The 18922-nt window shown below is 44.3% G+C and overlaps 1 protein-coding gene across 3 annotated transcripts in view; it reads left to right on the top strand.

The window, feature by feature from the left end:
- The first annotated feature begins 1235 nt into the window (after nucleotides 1-1235).
- EIF2AK3 (eukaryotic translation initiation factor 2 alpha kinase 3) overlaps nucleotides 1236-18922 on the top strand; it is an 84135-nt gene continuing 66448 nt past the window's right edge. The window contains exon 1 of one of the 3 annotated variants that reach the window (XM_077477996.1): nucleotides 1236-1667. In XM_077477996.1, the coding sequence (XP_077334122.1) occupies nucleotides 1420-1667 (248 nt within the window). In that variant the 5' untranslated portion in view covers nucleotides 1236-1419. The remainder of the gene's footprint in view (nucleotides 1668-18922) is intronic. The other 2 variants (XM_077477997.1, XM_077477998.1) reach the window with 2 other exon arrangements.

Genomic DNA, 18922 nt, shown 5'->3' with positions numbered 1-18922 from the left:
AATCGGTGCTCGCTGCAAAGTCGGCATTGCCCTGATTTGAGCGGTGCCATTGCCGGCAATAGCCTCCGATTTGACATGCGATTTGATAGGTCAAATCGCATCAATGTAAACCTAGGCTTAATATCAATTTTTATGTTTTTAATTTTTTTAACTTTATTAGCAGTTGACAAGCACTCCATGTAGCAGTGTGCACCTGTGCCCTGTTGTAATGTATCTGGGTAAATAACTAAGTCGCTGTCTTGGATCTGCATATCAGAAGTTCTAACATCCTTCAGACTTTGCTGGCTGCATGCTTGTCAGTGACTTTGACGATATTCAAACTATAGGCAGCCAGGCCATTGGCATTTTTATAGGAAGCACAGCCCTCATACCTCCCAACTTTTTGAGATGGGAATGAGGGACACCTATCAGCAAAAGTATGCAGCCATAGGTCACACCCTGTTAAAGGAAAATTGTGGAAAAAAAAAAAAAAAGATGGGTTAAACCCACAAGTGCTTTATTTACCACTACTATTACTTTATATTGGGTTTTGGAATTTACAAATGCAGCAATTTAGAAATCAAATGAAAGGTTTAGCGCTGGGAAACACTTTTTGATATATAAAAAGTGCATTTTATATATATCTATATAGATCAGCCCAAAATGAGGGACTAATGAGGAGGAATGAGGGACATTGCAGGGACTGTCCCTTGAAATCAGGGACAGTTGGGAGCTATGCAGCCCTGTTTGCTTTCCTCGCACTGGTGTTTTTTTTTGCATGAAATAAAAACTCTCCAGGCCTGCAGGGGTTAAAGATAACGCGTGTTTATTTTTGTAGAAGCCCTTGTCTCGTTCATGTCAATGGCGGCTTAGCAGACACTCAAAACCGGCCACGTATGTGTTGCCACCTTCCACCAATCCCCTTCCCTCACCCGCCCCTTTCATGCTGACGTTATCTCCAGCCAATTGAAAGTAAACTGCTCAACCCACCCGCTAACCAATCACCTCCACTTACTTGTAGAACAAACTCTGATTGGGTCACCCCATCTTTCCAAAGGAGATGTTAGTAAACAGAGCGCCGAGACGCGACGATCTGATTGGCTGTGAGGTTGCCTCCAGTGGCTGGCTGAAGAGTGACACGCACGGCGTAGCCCAGGAGGCATTGTGGGCCTGCCCCATTGCTCTGGGCTGATTCACCAATAGACTAAGTCAGGTTTTGTTGGTGGGCGGGGAAATAATAGCTCACTGACAGGAGGATTGACCTATGGCTGAAGTACTTGTCAGCCCTGTGCGGTGTGATTGGCCGGCAGGGCTGTGAGCTGAGGGGAATTCTCAGCCTGCTCCGGGGGGAGTTGTCTGTCAGTACAGAAGTGTCATGGCGGCGCTGGCCGTGGAATGAGTCGGTGAGGAGCCGCGCTGTGTGCACATGTTGGCGGGGACATGGAGGGCCGGGGCTGGGGGCGGCTCGGCCTGTCTGTGCTGGCGCTGTTACTGATGAGAGTGGCGGCGGCCGGACTTGTGGAACTTTACGGAGCTCCGGGGAGAGGAGAGGAGGAGAGCGGAGCTGTCAGCACTCTGAGCCCGGGAGGGTTCGGGGCGGCCGCGGCATTCCCAGCCGGAGATGTGACTGTGGAGGATGACGAGGCCTCGTCCGAGCCGGAGGAGAACCGAGAGAGCGGCAGAGCCAGGTGAGGGGACCGAGGGGGATGAGACTGAGGGGGCCGAGGGGGAGGATCCTAAGGGGACAGAGGGGGAGGAGCCTGAGGGGACCAGGGGGAAGGGGACAAAGGGGGAGGAGACTGAGGGGACCGAGGGGTGAGGAGACTGGGGGGACCGAAGGGTGAGGAGCCTGGGGGGGACCGAGGGGTGAGGAGCCTGGGGGGGACCGAGGGGTGAGGAGCCTGGGGGGGACCGAGGGGTGAGGAGCCTGAGGGGGACCGAGGGGTGAGGAGCCTGAGGGGGACCGAGGGGTGAGGAGCCTGAGGGGGACCGAGGGGTGAGGGGCCTGAGGGGGACCGAGGGGTGAGGGGCCTGAGGGGGACCGAGGGGTGAGGGGCCTGAGGGGGGGTGAGGGGCCTGAGGGGGGGTGAGGGGCCTGAGGGGGACCGAGGGGTGAGGGGCCTGAGGGGGACCGAGGGGTGAGGGGCCTGAGGGGGACCGAGGGGTGAGGAGCCTGAGGGGGACCGAGGGGTGAGGGGCCTGAGGGGGACCGAGGGTGAGGGGACCAGGCGAGAGGGGGCAGAGGGGTAGGAGACTAAGGGCACCAGGGGAGAGGGGACCGCGGGGGAGGGGACCAGGGGAGAGGGGGAGGAGACTGAGGGGACCAGGGGAGAGGGGACCGCGGGGGAGGAGACTGAGGGGAGAGGGGACAGAGGGGCAGGAGACTGAGAGGACTACTTGTAGGAGACTGAGGGGGAGAAGACTGAGGGGGGAGGGGACCAGGGGGAAAAGACTGAGGGGACCAGGGGAGAGGGGACTGACGGGGAGGAGACTGAAGGGACGGGGAGACTGAGGGGACCTACAAATGCGGACTCCATTCTGGATTGAACATTGTATAGCAGAAATACCTTACATGGAATGTCCCTGAAGAAAGGACTCAAGGTCCTGAAACGCGTCGGGATAAATATATAAGGAACTGTATTCACATTTCTGTTCTGCCTTGTGTTTTTATGTACTTTAGTCATGGTGATGTTTGCACCATACATTTTATACTAATAAATATTTTTCTGATATTTTGCTGCTGTGTTGTTGCCCTTGAAGTCCCTCAGTATATTTTTTGGGGGGGGGGGGGTGATACTCTTCTTACATGATCTTGTCTGTCTTCCTATCGCACACGTTCCTGAAAAACCCAGGCTCATCATTGGTGGGCGCTGCAGCGATTACCAGCTGGATCCTGGAGACATCAGGAAAGTGTGTGTGTGTGTGTGTGTATGTATTCACATCACAAATACAAGTGCAGCCTGTCAGAGTCACGCAGGACCCACTTCATCACATGCCGGGGAAGGGGTCGGGGTCCTGCACGACTCATTGCACTTGTCTTTGTGATGTTTCTGCAATAAAAACTTGTGGGTGGTGATTGTAGATCCTTGGTGTGCTGATGAAAATATTCACTTTGACGCTGATGCCATGACATCCACAGTCCCGTCACCCGCACAGTGAGGGGTCATATCATACAAGCCACTTTATCTCTTGCTTTTCCTTTTCCAGGCCGGGCTGCACCATTATCATAAAGCTGCTCTCCCGCATTGATGTCCCCACACTGCCGTCCTTTCCTCTAGTGCCAGTCTTGGTGCCATGTGGTCCCAGGACTGCAGTCACCGCCTCTGAGCAGCTAAACTTTAGTCTCTGCTCCTCAAACGTTCCTATCATCACTTTGTATGTTGGTAGGAAAGTTGAGAGAAGTTTATATGATATACTTTGTACCATGTATGGCCCCCGTCCTGTATACTTACTGCAAGTGACTCCTCTTGTGACATTCATGTCCTTGCAATGCCAAGTGTACAATGCTTTGGTGTGAGGCGCCCAGCACATTGAACATTTCCACTCTGATGTGTATTGGGGGGGCTACTGCCTGTTCTCTTCTTACCTTGAGAGTCCCATATACTTCTCCTACATGATAGTTCCCCTGGGAATGCCGTGCCTTCAGAGCGCATGTGTCTGTGATGTCACCGGCTGCATCTAAAGATAAATATCTCCTAAACGGTGCAGGTTTAGGAGATATTTACAGTACCTACAGGTAAGAATCACGCATGGGAGTTTACTCCCACCTTAAGGTGAATTGATAGAGTGTACAGGCAAGAACAAACAAAAAAATAAATAAATGGAGGGGACTTTGAAGGTGTTATTGCATCTACTGTCAGGAAGAAATGCACAAAGCCATATGTATAATCACTAAGTTTATTGCAATGATATTATTAAAAAATTAGTTTACACGTGCCCCCCCCCCAAACATTAAAGGAGAAGTCCAGCCTGAGCTTGTTTGGCTGAGCTTCTCCTCTGGGTCACAGAAGTGCAATTTGTTTTGTACTCCTATGACCTGTTTTCAGCAGAGAGTGGAGTGAAGTCCGCTCTCTGCTGACGTCGCCAAGTTCAGTTCAGGCATCACATCATCCCGACTTTGGAAGTCTGGATCTGCCAGGTACCCGGACTGATGGCAGTCTCTGGCTCTCAGCGAGCCGCTCCCCGCCCCCTCCACAGTTCAGCGCTCCAATGAGTGTGGAGGAGCAGAGAGGAGAGATGCTGATTGACAGTCAGCAGCTCTCTGTTGGGGAGCCGAGAGAGTTGAGCCATCGGCGATGTTGGATTGCTCGGTTCTCAGTACAGAGATGCCGGGGGAAAGATGCTGCATCCACCTAGTAGGGCTGAGGAAAAATCGATTTGAATCGAGTTGAGAGGTCAAATCGATTCAAATTTTCAGCAAATCGATTTATTTATTTTTTTTGACACCTCGCCGGTCCTGAGGAGCTGCAGGCAGGAGTTTTTACGGGCAGGAGTTTTTAGGTGAGGCCGTGGCTTCGGCCTAGTCCGCGAGGCCAGATGCCGCAGACCAGGCTGAAGCTGCAGCCTCGCCTAAAAACTCCTGCACGCAGCTCCTCAGGACCGGCGAGGTGGCCATCAAAAAAATAAAAAAATTTGAATAGTGAAAAGTTTTTTTTTTTTTTTTTTTTTTGGAGGAAATAGCCCAGCTCTACTACTTAGGTAAATATAATTAGGGAAAAAAAAACCCAAACCCATACTTCTCCCCCCCCCTTTTTTTTATTTTATTATTATTATTTTTTTTAAAAGCATTTTTAGATGAGACTTTGTATATACATAATCGGCAACCCCATACACTTCCCTTATATATCTTACGCATCTCCAAATGTTCTAAGCAAAGGGGCCGTTTACTGTCCTTGAGACTTTAGGGGAGCCAAACTGTGACCAATGGGAGTAGAAAAGGTCTCAATGACAGTGGGAATAAATATTTCCCCATAATTGGTGTCATTAGGAAGAATTGTTATTGTACCCTGTTGGTGTCCATAGGAGGAATTCTATCCCGTTGTTGGTATCTCTGGATAAAATAGTGCCACAAAGGCCAGATAAAGGCAAGCAAAGGACCACATCTGACCTCGGGGCTGCAGTTTTGAGACCACTTCATAGTGTAAAGATGGAAACAAAGTGTTTTATGTCCCAAATGTCCAGGAAAGGTGGGCATCATTCACTGTTTGCTCACCTCCAACATGCGTAGAAGTTTTAAAACCGGTTTTGAATTCTGCTGTGGAAATTGTTTATGTTGTAGGAAGTTTGCTTAGTGTTTAAGCAGAAAATCTTTTAAATAAACAGATGAGCATTCAAACAAAATAAATATACCAATTATGGTGTCCATTAACAAAAGATGATGATCACCAGGATTGCTGCTGCAAGCGGGATCAGGAAAGATGGCAACGTATGCTGACTTTCCATGGTCGGCTGATCTTGGTGGGGGGGTTGACTGGCCATCATGGTTTTTCTTAGCAATCAGGGTATTACTTTCTGAAATAAGCAGCTCTCAGGATGTCTGGATAATGTCCCTGCTTCCCCTTGCATGTGCAACAGATGAAAAACATGCGAGCTCCGGCTTTCAGAGCAAGAAATGTTTTGAGGTTGGCTTGAGCATGCACAATTGGGTTTCTTCTCATTGCTGTGGCTCATGGAATTCCAGGTATTGTGTGGGTTGTTTTTTTTTTTTTTTTTTTTCCTCACTGAACAAGATGGAGAGGGGGCTGTGATGTTGTGATCACCACCTCATCCAATCAAAGATCCCCTTGTATTCCTTGAGAAAAATACAAGATGTTCTCTGAATGAGACCTGTGCAGTGCGATCCCTTGTGGTTACTATCCAGCAGGTCAGCCGATCAGCAAAGGGCTTGGAAGATGGCGGACATCGCTGTCAGCCCTTGTACACAAGGTCTGAGATTCTGACAACCAAATCCGTCGGATTTTGTCCGAAACTGTTGCATACACACGGTCGGACAAAGATGTCAGAAAATCCGAACTTTCAGAACGTGATGACGTAATTTCGTTGCGATGGGACTATGTTCAGGCTAGTAGCCAATAGCTTTGGTCTAGGAATTTGATCTGAGCATGCGTGGCACTTGTCTGATCGGAATTCTCTACACATGATCGGAGTATGTCCGATCGGAGCAGTTTGTCGGAAAATATTTCCAGCAAGTTGGAAAATTTGGTCCGACGGATATTCTGACGGAAACAGTCCGATGCATACCACACACAGTCGGAATATCCGACAAACCTCTCCGATCGGACACATTCCGTCGGAATCTCTGATCGTGTGTACAAGGGCTTAGGCCTCGTGTAAACGGGTGTTTAGGAGCAGTTGGGTGGTTTTTCCAACTGCTCCTGAACTCTCCTCTGTTATTTTTGGTAACTCGCGTTTAGCCGCATTTCGTTTTACAGGCATTTTTTATATATAATATATATATATATATATATATATATATATATATATATTCTATAGTAACTATTTACAAAAAAAAAAGAAGAAATATCTGAAATTCAGCTTTAAGAAGTGTTAGCTGGAGATTGGTTTCAGATTTGTTAGTCACTAATGTAAAGTCCACCTAAAATGTACTAGTCCATCTTTCACTATGCTCTCCACGGGGTGACAACGCTACTGTCCAATTTCAGGTCTGTTGATCTCCTGCAGCCACTTTCGAGTTGATTTTCTAAAACTTGGGGATGCAAAATCTGGTGCAGCTGTGTATGGTAGCCAATCGGCTTCTAAAAAAACTGATTGGTTTCTCTTTTAGAGCTGCACCGGATTTTGCACTCCCCAGTTTTAATAATTAACCTCCTTTTGTGTCAACCTGCACTTCATTGATGGCAGCATGGTGTTTATTTATTTTTTGGTTCATGGTTCCTGTGTGTAAAATATTTTGAAATGACTTCTTGTAGTTTCAGGGTGACAATGCAGAAGAGCAATTGGGAGATGAGGACAGAGCCTTGTCACCCCAGAGCGTGAAGTTACTTGTGACATATTATTACTGATATATAATCACCTACTTAGGTTGGACTTGATGGACTTGTGTCCTTTTTTCAACCTCACCTACTATCTATGTGATTGGAGTTCCATATACTGTATGATACCATTACACTAATACAGTAGAGAATGTGCTGTTCATGTAACAATTCTCTGGTCTGAAGACAATGCAGATTCTTGGTGGAATATCTTTGGAACAGTTTGTGTTTATAGAGAACACTCCTTAAGTAAACAGAAGTGCAGTTTATTACATTAACATGTGCTGTTTGATGAGCTTCCACCCTGGTTTATGAAAATGAAGGGTATTTGTTGTTTTCCTCCTGTTGAGGCCATTATTACTTAAGGTTTTCTTGTGTGTTGTCTAAGGCTGGATTCACATCTAGGCATTTTTTTGTGCTTTTTGCATTTTGCAGATTTGCACTACAGTCCATTTAACATGGTTTCCTATGGAACACGTTCTGTAGTGCAAATCTGCAAAATGCTCTAAAAATGCATATATGAGAATCCAGCCTTCATGGATAACTGTGTGAGGTGAACATCTGGATTGTACAGGTTGGTTTCCCTCTTGATTCTGGATTTTGTATGCGATCTTCCCAGCTATTTCTGTCACTTCTCCTCCTACCTCTGGGAGCAATTACAGCGAGTGTCAGTGAAGGAGCCCCAGATGGGAGTTCTCCAGTGTGTGCTGCTTCTTCTTTTTCTGCTAGTTTTTGTTGTAGTAGCTCGGGTAAAACACAGACTGCCGCTTATATGTATGTGTTTAGTTTGATCCTTTCACCCCAAGTTTAGCGTGCGATCCAAGCATCAGAAGTATGTTGAGCGCTTCCTTTCATTTTTATTTGCCATTTTCCCTTATGTGGTATCACACTTGGTCTTATCAGTACTGACAATAACTATCAATGTTTTAAGCAAAAATTATAAGATGGCTAAACCCAAGAACAAATATCTTAAATATATGTTATTTATAATTTATGTGTTTTTTGTTTTGTTTTTTGTTTCTGTCTTTTTCTTGCTTGGCACCAGGTGTGAGACAATTCTTACTGCCCAATGCCCCAGACATGTAGTTCTGGGCAGCTGATTTAAAAAACTGGCTCCTAACTTTTGTAGCTGGCTCCAAGATTCTAAGCAAATTTGTCAAGCACTCTATTATGTTTTTGTGTTTCCAATAACCGTTGTTTTTTTTTTTTTCTAACCACTTTCAGACCGGACCATTTTGCTGGCTTAAGACCAGATCACTTTTTGCGATTCGGCACTGCATCGCTTTAACTGACAATTGCGCGGTCGTGCGACGTGGCTGCCAAACAAAATTAACATCCATTTTTTCCCCCCCATAAATAGCTTTCTTTTGGTGGTATTTGATCACCCCTGCGGTTTTTATTTTTTGCGCTATAAACAAAAATAGAGCAACAATTTTGCAAAAAAACAAATTTCTTTTACTTTTTGCTATAATAAATATTCCCCCAGAAATATATGAAAAATTTTTTTTCCCTCAGTTTAGGCCGCTACGTATTCTTCTACATGTTTTTGGAAAAAAAACTTGCGAAAAGCAATCGTTTGGTTTGCGCAAAATTTATAGCGTTTACAAAATAGGGGATAGTTTTATGGCATTTTTTTATAAATTTTTAATTTTTTTTTTTACTTGTAATGGTGGCGATCAGCGAATATATAAATAAATAAATATATATATATACATACATACATTATAATATCATTTTTTTTTTTTTATTATTATTGTGATTGCGACATTATGGCGGACACATCGGACATTTTTGGGACCATTGTCATTTATACAGCAATTAGTGCTATACAAATGCACTGATTCCTGGGTAAATGACACTGGCATTGAACCAGGGGGTGGCAGTGTAGGGGTTAACACCCCCCCCCCCAAAAAAAAAAGGTGGCAAATGTGGCAGCAGAAGAGTGGAGCTTCCCCTTTTGGGTGGAGCTCTGCTTTAAGGATGAATTCCAGGTATGGATAACTTCTCTGGCTAAAAGTAGAATCAGGATTTTTTATTTTTTTTTGCTTAGAAGATAGATCACGAGTCTCGCGGCGTAACATCATCTTTCATACTAAACCAAAAAATTGGGTTAACTTTACTGTTTCTTTTTTTTTATTAATTGAAGTGTATTTTTTTCCCCAAAAAATTGCATTTGAAAGACCGCTGGGCAAATACAGTGTGACATAAAATATTGCAACAATCGCCATACGTTCACGTACGGAAAGAATACGGAGGGCTGTCTTTGCCCGTATGGGGTGCACAGGTGTTTCCGTGCATCTGCGGCTCGGTAGTCCCAGCCATGTCTGTCGCACAGACACATTGGGGTTGATTTACTAAAACTGGAGAGTGCAAAATCTGGTGTAGCTGTGCATGGAGAGCTTTGTCAGCTCTTTGTCAAAGCTTCATTGAAAAAGCTGAAGTTTGAAGCTGATTGGCTACCATGCACAGCTGCACCAGATTATGCACTCTCAGGGTGGATAGAAATCAATGATCCTTGGTTTAAAAAAAATAAAAAATAAAAACCTATTTATTTTAATAAAATGCTTTTGGAGTAAGTATCTAGAGATAGTTCTCTATTTAAGATACAGTAATAATTTTAGTTTATTCAGCATGAAATGGAGCTTCGTTATGTAGCATGGGGCTGTATATTCTGCAGTATTTAAACTTTTGGTAAACTCATTCAAGCTCTGCAAGCTGAGATGACTTGCACTGCATTGATGCATTCATGCAATTTCACAGTAACCATGGGATAAAACAAAGTTCACGAATATTCCTTTATCCCATCGCCTTTCAAATCTGTGTACACTACAAACTGTATGATTGAATAGGTTGTGATATCGCTGTTTTACTAACCTGACAGCTTATTATTCTAAATAGGAAACCTTCATCTTGTTTACAAATATTAAAGTTTATAACTACCAGCAAGAATAGGTCCTTACATTTAAAGAGCACCTGTCTTTTTTTCAGATCCATCGTGGCATCGCCTGTTAGCTGGCATCCACTCATCTGCTGCCACCACGTTCCTCACATTGTTGTCACTGCCACATCACCAGCCGTCCCATTAAAGTGAATGGGACTGTCGGTGAGTCAACAGCGGGTCAGAGGAGGAGCCGACGTGGGAAAGAGATGAGTTGCTCTTCAAAAATTATGATGTACCGTATTTATCGGAGTATAACACGCACCCCAAGTTTAGGAGGGAATTTAAAAGAAAAAAACTTTTAGGAGGGAAGTTTTTAGGAAAAAAACTTACATTTAAATGCCCATCAATGCAGCCTTATCAGTGTCAATTGCAGCCTGATTATTCATTTGCAGCCTCGTTAGTGTGTTTGCCGTTTATAAATGGCGCAGCCGAGATACAGAGCGGATGTCCTGTGTATCTCGGTGGTGCTCGGTAGTTCTCAGCGGCCTTCGGGTATTTTCAGCCGCAATTGGCCGTTCTCGGCTATTTTCGGCCACACTCGGCCGTTCTCGGCGGCTTTCGGAACGGCCGAAGATATCCGAAAATACCCGGAAGCCTCAGAGAGCGGCAGAAGGGGATAGAAACAGCGGGGGATCGGTGTATAACACGCACCCCCGATTTCCCCCTGAATTTAGGGGGGGGGGGAAGTGCGTGTTATACGCCGATAAATATGGTAAAGCCAAGCTTTTTACTAGTAATTTAAATCCTGATTTAAATTGACTTGATTTAAATCAAACCCACCCTAAGCATGCTCCAGTTTTAGTAAATCAAGCCCATTGTGTGTTCAGGGACCGGCACCCACATGGCTGTTTAAATGGGATGTACATGGGTGCGCTTGTGTAAATGAGGCTTATTCTGTAATTTAACAGTTGGTAACATTGCATCTGTTTTTGGAGCCGCTGCTGTGTTTGAAAACTCTATACTTTGTGTATACTGCAGGCATGTGTGGATAGTATATTTGGTGTGTGAAGTGTGGTTTGGCAAGCTGTGGGAATGACCATAAACCAGTGATGAAAAATAATGTGAGAAGTGTTATTGATGTCTCGGAGGAAGTAAATGAAGTGGGAGATGATGGAGGGTGGTGATCGGTTGCAGTTCTCAGAGTGGGCTGTCCTGACCTCACACCACTTTGATGGAACAGTTTGTCTGTTATGGAAGTCCGTGACTTGTGTAGATGAACCTCCATACAGGGATATGGCAGCATGCAGGTAGGACTTAAATACCGAGCATCTGCAGCTGGGTATCGTGTTGTATAAGACCCCCATACACACTATTAGATTTCCTGCAGAGTTTTATTTTCACATTTACCAAAAACATATATAATATGAGATCAAACCTTAAGAGTTTAAATGTGTATGCAATCGGGCTGGCCCCGTTACATGGTTTTGGTCAATCTGAAGACAAAAATCTGCAGAAAATCTAATAGTGTGTATGGGGCTTAACTTCTGCTGGGCACTTTTCTTTTTTCAGGTTTGGTTTTGAATCTTCCTCTGTTTCAGGATTCTTATATAGTTCACCAGTATGTACATCATTTTTGTTTTTTCTTGTATCTTTATCATTTTATTATTCTTTTAAATGTTCTTTTTTATGTTATCATGTTGGTTTGTACTGCAGCTTCTTTCTTTCTTTCTCTCTCTCTTTCTTTCTTTCTTTCTTTCTCTCTTTCTTTCTCTCGTTCTTTCTCTCGTTCTCGTTCTTTCTCTCGTTCTCTCTCTCTCTCTCTCTCTCTCTCGTTCTCTCTCTCTCTCTCTCGTTCTCTCTCTCTCTCGTTCTCTCTCTCTCTCTCTCTCTCTCTCTCTCTCTCTCTCTCTCTCTCTCTCTCTCTCTCTCGTTCTCTCTCTCTCGTTCTCTCTCTCTCTCGTTCTCTCTCTCTCTCGTTCTCGTTCTCTCTCTCTCGTTCTCTCTCTCTCGTTCTCTCTCTCTCGTTCTCTCTCTCTCTCGTTCTCTCTCTCTCTCGTTCTCTCTCTCTCTCTCGTTCTCTCTCTCTCTCTCGTTCTCTCTCTCTCTCGTTCTCTCTCTCTCGTTCTCTCTCTCTCTCTCGTTCTCTCTCTCTCTCTCGTTCTCTCTCTCTCTCTCTCGTTCTCTCTCTCTCTCTCGTTCTCTCTCTCTCTCTCGTTCTCTCTCTCTCTCTCGTTCTCTCTCTCTCTCTCGTTCTCTCTCTCTCTCTCTCGTTCTCTCGCTCTCTCTCGTTCTCTCGCTCTCTCTCGTTCTCTCGCTCTCTCTCGTTCTCTCGCTCTCTCTCGTTCTCTCGCTCTCTCTCGTTCTCTCTCTCTCTCTCGTTCTCTCTCTCTCTCTCGTTCTCTCTCTCTCTCTCGTTCTCTCTCTCTCTCTCGTTCTCTCTCTCTCTCTCTCTCTCTCGTTCTCTCTCTCGTTCTCTCTCTCTCTCTCTCGTTCTCTCTCTCGTTCTCTCTCTCTCGTTCTCTCTCTCTCTCTCTCTCTTGTTCTCTCGCTCTCTCTTGTTCTCTCGCTCTCTCTTGTTCTCTCGCTCTCTCTTGTTCTCTCGCTCTCTCTTGTTCTCTCGCTCTCTCTTGTTCTCTCGCTCTCTCTTGTTCTCTCGCTCTCTCTTGTTCTCTCGCTCTCTCTTGTTCTCTCGCTCTCTCTTGTTCTCTCGCTCTCTCTTGTTCTCTCGCTCTCTCTTGTTCTCTCGCTCTCTCTTGTTCTCTCGCTCTCTCTTGTTCTCTCGCTCTCTCTTGTTCTCTCGCTCTCTCTTGTTCTCTCGCTCTCTCTTGTTCTCTCGCTCTCTCTTGTTCTCTCGCTCTCTCTTGTTCTCTCGCTCTCGTTCTCTCTCGTTCTCTCTCGCTCTCTCTCGCTCTCTCTCGCTCTCTCTCTCGTTCTCTCTCTCGTTCTCTCTCTCGTTCTCTCTCTCGTTCTCTCTCTCTCGTTCTCTCTCTCTCGTTCTCTCTCTCTCTCGTTCTCTCTCTCTCTCGTTCTCTCTCTCTCTCGTTCTCTCTCTCTCTCGTTCTCTCTCTCTCTCGTTCTCTCTCTCTCTCGTTCTCTCTCTCTCTCGTTCTCTCTCTCTCTCGTTCTCTCTCTCTCTCGTTCTCTCTCTCTCTCGTTCTCTCTCTCTCTCGTTCTCTCTCTCTCTCGTTCTCTCTCTCTCTCGTTCTCTCTCTCTCGTTCTCTCTCTCTCTCGTTCTCTCTCTCTCTCGTTCTCTCTCTCTCTCGTTCTCTCTCTCTCTCGTTCTCTCTCTCTCTCGTTCTCTCTCTCTCTCGTTCTCTCTCTCTCTCGTTCTCTCTCTCTCTCGTTCTCTCTCTCTCTCGTTCTCTCTCTCTCTCGTTCTCTCTCTCTCTCGTTCTCTCTCTCTCTCGTTCTCTCTCTCTCTCGTTCTCTCTCTCTCTCGTTCTCTCTCTCTCTCGTTCGTTCTCTCTCTCGTTCTCTCGTTCTCTCTCTCGTTCTCTCTCTCGTTCTCTCGTTCTCTCTCTCGTTCTCTCGTTCTCTCTCTCGTTCTCTCGTTCTCTCTCTCGTTCTCTCGTTCTCTCTCTCGTTCTCTCGTTCTCTCTCTCGTTCTCTCGTTCTCTCTCTCGTTCTCTCGTTCTCTCTCTCGTTCTCTCGTTCTCTCTCTCTCGTTCTTTCTTTCTTTCTTTCTTTCTTTCTTTCTTTCTTTCTTTCTTTCTTTCTTTCTTTCTTTCTTTCTTTCTTTCTTTCTTTCTTTCTTTCTTTCTTCCTTCCTTCCTTCCTTCCTTCCTTCCTTCCTTCCTTCCTACCTACCTACCTACCTACCTTCCTTCCTTCCTACCTACCTACCTACCTACCTTCCTTCCTTCCTTCTATACTTGTACACTTTGCATCAACAGTGTATGTATCTTTTATTTTTTATTTTATTTTTTTATAACCTCTTCAGATCAAATAGTGATTAAATACATAAACATACATGTATTTCTCTCTCTCCTGCTGTCGGTTCTGTGATTTATGTCTTTTTGGCAGGTGTCCACCTTTTTTAATAACGCTTCCTTTTCCTAAATCGCTGACACATAAACCAGTACGTGAATATCTATCTTTGCTCCTGTATCTTAGGATATTATATTAGGATCTTCCGTTCTGATCACACACTAGTAGAATTTCATTAGAAATGTTCGGTTTTAAGAAGAATTTTCTAATAGTGGAGTGAGAGAGAAAATTGAGGACTGTCCGTGATACTTTTTTTTATTTGCACCAACATACAATTCGGCTACAATCACATCAAGTCTAATAGAGAAGTGAAATCGATTTTTTTTTTTTTTTTTATCAACTAAAGTGTCAAGAAAGAAACTGTCTTGCATGAAGGAGTTTGTAACGTATGTGGTTTGTGTTTGGGGAAAATGCATTTATTCCAGAATTTGAATATTAAAAGTAAACAAAATTTGAAGTCCTTTCGAATGACATACATTGAGCTGACAAATGTCATTTTTTTTAGGAATGTTTTGTAGGAATTTTTTGCATGAATGTGTTGAAAATCTACTAGTGTATGGCCAGATTTAGAGCCAGAAGGCACAACTTTTTTTTAAATGGTGCGCATGGAAAGTAGGATTTTATTGTTTCACCCCAGTGTCTTCAATTCGGGGTGTTCCAGAAAAAAGTAGAACATACTGCATTTTTTTTTTCTGCACAGAACTGTACTGGAATACGGCTAAACGCATCAAACGCATCGGAAGGTATCAATAAAGGAAAAACCTAAAGAAACCTTGGGGGGGGGAATAGAGAAGGAAAAAAATACTGTAATACAATAAAAACAAATTAAAAACTCACACATTTGTGTTGTGAACTGGCGTTTTAGAGGATGATTTTTGGAGTGTTTCTTTTCCTCATTGGGCACATTAATGGATCAGCTTATACAAATCTAGATTGGTCACTAGTTAACCTACCAGTATATTTGTGAAAGGAATCCAGATCACTCCCCCAGTAACCCCCCACAAGCTTGGAGAGGGCATATAGTAGGGAAGATTTAATTATTTAATCCCCTGCAGATTTTGTAAGTTTGCCCACTTACAAAGAAATTAAGGGTCTATATACTTTATACTCGAGTATAAGCCAACACGAATATAAGCCGAGGCACCTAATTTTACCATAAAAAACTGGGAAAATGTATTGACTTGAGTATAAGCCAAGGGTGGGACATGCAGCAGCTACAGCTAAACAATGCCTCACTGTGCCCATCTGCAGCCTCACTGTGCCCATCTGCAGCCTCACTGTGCCCACCTGTATCATCAGTGCCCATCTGCAGCCTCACTGTGCCCACCTGTACCTTTGACTACAAACAGCGGGTGTCACCCGCTGTGTCATGCAACAGCAGTCTTAACTGTTCGTCAGCTGTCCACTGTAACAAAGCTCCGCCCCTCCTCATCCGTGATAGACGGAACACTGATTCAGTTTCCCAGCATTGTATCGGTGTTCCCTCTATCACGGACGAGGAGGAGGCGGGGCTTTATTACAGTGGACGGCTGCCGAACAGTTAAGACTGCATGACACAGCGGGAGACCCTCACTTGAGTGTAAGGCTTTTTCAGCATAAAAAAAGTGCTGAAAAAGTTGGCTTATACACAAGTATATACGGTACTTGAGCCCCAAGAAAATCATGACTTAGTACTTGGTGGAGAAACCCTTGTTGGCAAGCACAGAGGTAAGATGTTTCTTGTAGTTGGTGACCAGGTTTGCACACATCAGAGGGATTTTGGTCCGGCCTTCTTTACAGATCTTCTCTAAATCCTTATTGTTTCTTGGCTGTCGCTTGGCAACTCGGTTTCCTCTCCCTTCTTTAAATTTTCTATAGGATTAAGGTCTGGAGACTGACTAGGCCACTCCATGACCTTTTTAATGTGCTTCTTCTTGAGCCACTCCCTTTGCTGTCTTGGCAGTATGTTTTGGGTCGTTGTCATGCTGGAACACCCATCTTAGGTGTTCTGTTCTGAGTGAGGAAAGATGGTTCTCATCCAAGATTTTACAGTACATGGCCCTGTCCATTGGCGCCTCAATGTGGCAAAGTCAGCCTGTACCTTTTAGCAGAGATGATGATCGTCCTTACCCCATGAGGCGAAATCTTGCATGGAGCTCCAGACCAAGGGCGATTCATGGTTAATTTTGTATTTCTTCCATTTGCGAATAATCACTCCACCAGTTGTCTCTTTCTTGCTATGCTTCTTGCTGATGGTCTTCAAGCCCATTCCAGCCTTGTGCAGGTCAACAATCTTGTCTCTGATATCCAGCTCTTTGGTCTTGCCCATGGTGTTGAGGTTTGAATGGAAGAAAGAGATTCTGTGGACAGGTGTCTTTTAGCCTAGGTTCACATTGACTGTGGGAATGAAATCATGAGAGTTCAGCTCCTGCATGTCCATCCCGACTTTGGGGGTGATTTCAGAGACGTCTGTGTGGGTTTCTGCACAGATCTCAATGGAAATCGAATCCTGAAACCACCAAAAGTAGTACAGAAACTACTTTTGGGAATCTGTGCGGTGCCACAAATGCAGTTTTGCATTGATTCTGATGGTACCATTGCCGGCAATAGCTGCCCATTTGGCATTCGATTTGACATGTCAAATCGCTACTATGTGAACCAGGGCTTATACACATAACGAGTTGTCATTAGGAACATCTTAAATTGACTAATCTGTGTACCACATGAGCACATACTGTAGCCAGTCTGGTGCAGCCAGAACTGTTGGTTGGTAGGGGATCAAATGCTCATTTTAGTCACTGAACGTCTCTAAATTTATTACATTTGTATTATGTATTTTTTTTTTCTCTGGGTGTTTGGTTGATATTCTGTCCTGTGATTTAAAATACATCTATGATAAAAATTATAGACCTTTCATTTCTTTGTAAGTGGACAAACTTTAAAAATCTGTAGGAGATCCAATAATTTAACCCACTGTACAAACTGTTTATATAGTGAGGATCATCTCCGTATTACCCGGGGTTGGCGCACATTCACATCTGTGCACATTCCCTAATGGCACATTCATTTCCTCCCATATTCCGTGATCCTGGGTACTGAAGTGTGTTCTGTTATGTGGCAGTTTGGGTGTATTGGTATGGTTCATTCAGGGACTTGACCTAGGACATATAATCACTAATTCTGAAAGAAGCCTAATGCCCCATACATACGGTCAGACATTCCGACAGAAAAAGTCCGATCGGATTATGTTGTCGGAAAATCCGATCGTGTGTGGGCTCTATCGGACTTTCTCTGTCGGAATTTCGACAAAAAAAGTTTGAGAGCTGGATCTAAAACTTTCCGACAACAAAATCCGATCGGACTTTTTCTGATCGTGTGTAGTGAATTCCGACGCACAAAGGCGAAAGCTACTGGCCTCTACGTAGCCCCATCGTACATGTATGTCACCTCGTTCCGAACGACAACTTTGTGCGACCGTGTGTATGCAAGGCAAATTTCGGCCAAAATCCATTGGAAACAATCCAATGGATTTTGTGGTCGGAATGTCCGACCGTGTGTATGGGGCATTAAAGTGGTTGTAGACCTCAGACATGAAATATGAACAAAGCATATCCCACTTATAGTGTGTATAGTGTCTCAATTCAGAGCACTAAGTGTCATTTCTATCTGTTGCTTTGTTCCTCTGCTATCAGCATGAGTCACTTCTGATAAGTTTTCCTGACACCAAGAGAAAAAAGGTGACCTCCAGCTGATTGACCACCTCACCTCTGTTCCTGTGTGAAGAGGGAGGGCGGTGTCTCTCCTCTCCAATCGGCTCTCGGAGCTCTGCAGAGTGCAACCTCTGCTCTCCACCCCCTATTTTCTGACAGCACAGACAATCTGTATATTTCTGGGCTTTTTTGAACGAATGTAGAGAGCAGAAGACGGCAAATAAACCGTAACAACTGCCACCATACCCCCCCCCCCGCCCCACCTTCTCTGTAAGAATGAATTTTTGTTAGCTTACTAAATGAATATTGCACATGCTGTATTGTGGATGGGGTTTCTCGCACGTGTGTGGTTACGTAAGAAATCACACGAATGACGGCAGAAGTGAGAACTATGTTGCCTGCAGCTATGACAAGACAAATGTCACTTCAGCAGGAAGGTAGAGCTATCTGGAGGCAATATATGATTCATAGAGGGTGGAATGCAGAGAATCGTGTTCTCTGTAATATAAAGTCTATGGTGCTTTTTTAAATATATGCAAGCACAGCTGGCCTGTGTGTATGGGGATTTCCAGGATTGCTGAGGTCTCCTTGGTGATGACTGATGCTGTGTGGTGAAGGGACAAGAACTGAAGCCTTGGAGGTAATAATGTGAGAATCTATGAATGGATCTGTTGTGTTCGCATCCTGGGATGTCTAGTTCCCCTGATTACTCAGAGATTTTAGTAAGAATTTATTAGAAATTCACCCATCTAAGTACTTTAACCACTTAAGGACTGGTAGGATTTGCCCCCTTAATGACCAGGCCATTTTTTGCGATACGGCACTACATTGCTTTAACTGACAATTGTGTGGTCGTGCAACGCTGTGTCCTTTTTTCCCCCCCCACAAATAGAGCTTTCTTTTGGTGGTATTTGATCGCCTGTGGGTTTTATTTTTTGCGCTATAAACAAAGGATGACCATTTTATTTTACTGTTTGATACAATACATATCCAAAGAAAAAAATGTTTAGGTTGATAGATATATCTATCTATTACGTATTTTTGGTAGCAGAAAATCGCAATAGGTGTATGTTGATTAGTTTGCACAAAAGTTATAGCGTCTACAAAGTAAGGAATACATTTATGGCATTTCTCCTTTTTTCTTTTTTTTCTTTTTTTTTAACTACTAATGGCGATCTGCGATTTTTTTTTTTATTTTTTTTTTCCAACTGCGCCATTGTGGCAGACAGATCGGACGCTTTTGGTGTTTTTTTTTTTTTTTTTTGAGACCATTGCCATTATACAGCGATCTGTGCTATAAATAGCCACTGATTTACTGTATAAATTACACTGGCAGGGAAGGGGTTAACACTCTAGAGGGCGATCAAGGGGTTAACTGAGTTCCCTTGGTGTG

The sequence above is a fragment of the Lithobates pipiens genome, unplaced genomic scaffold, assembly GCF_037356315.1.
Source record: "Lithobates pipiens isolate NorthernLeopardFrog02 unplaced genomic scaffold, aLitPip1_a1.2 Scaffold_13, whole genome shotgun sequence".
NCBI lineage: Eukaryota > Metazoa > Chordata > Amphibia > Anura > Ranidae > Lithobates > Lithobates pipiens.
The sequence above is the reverse complement of the archived record's forward strand: the minus strand, read 5'-3'. Positions and strand labels throughout refer to the sequence as shown.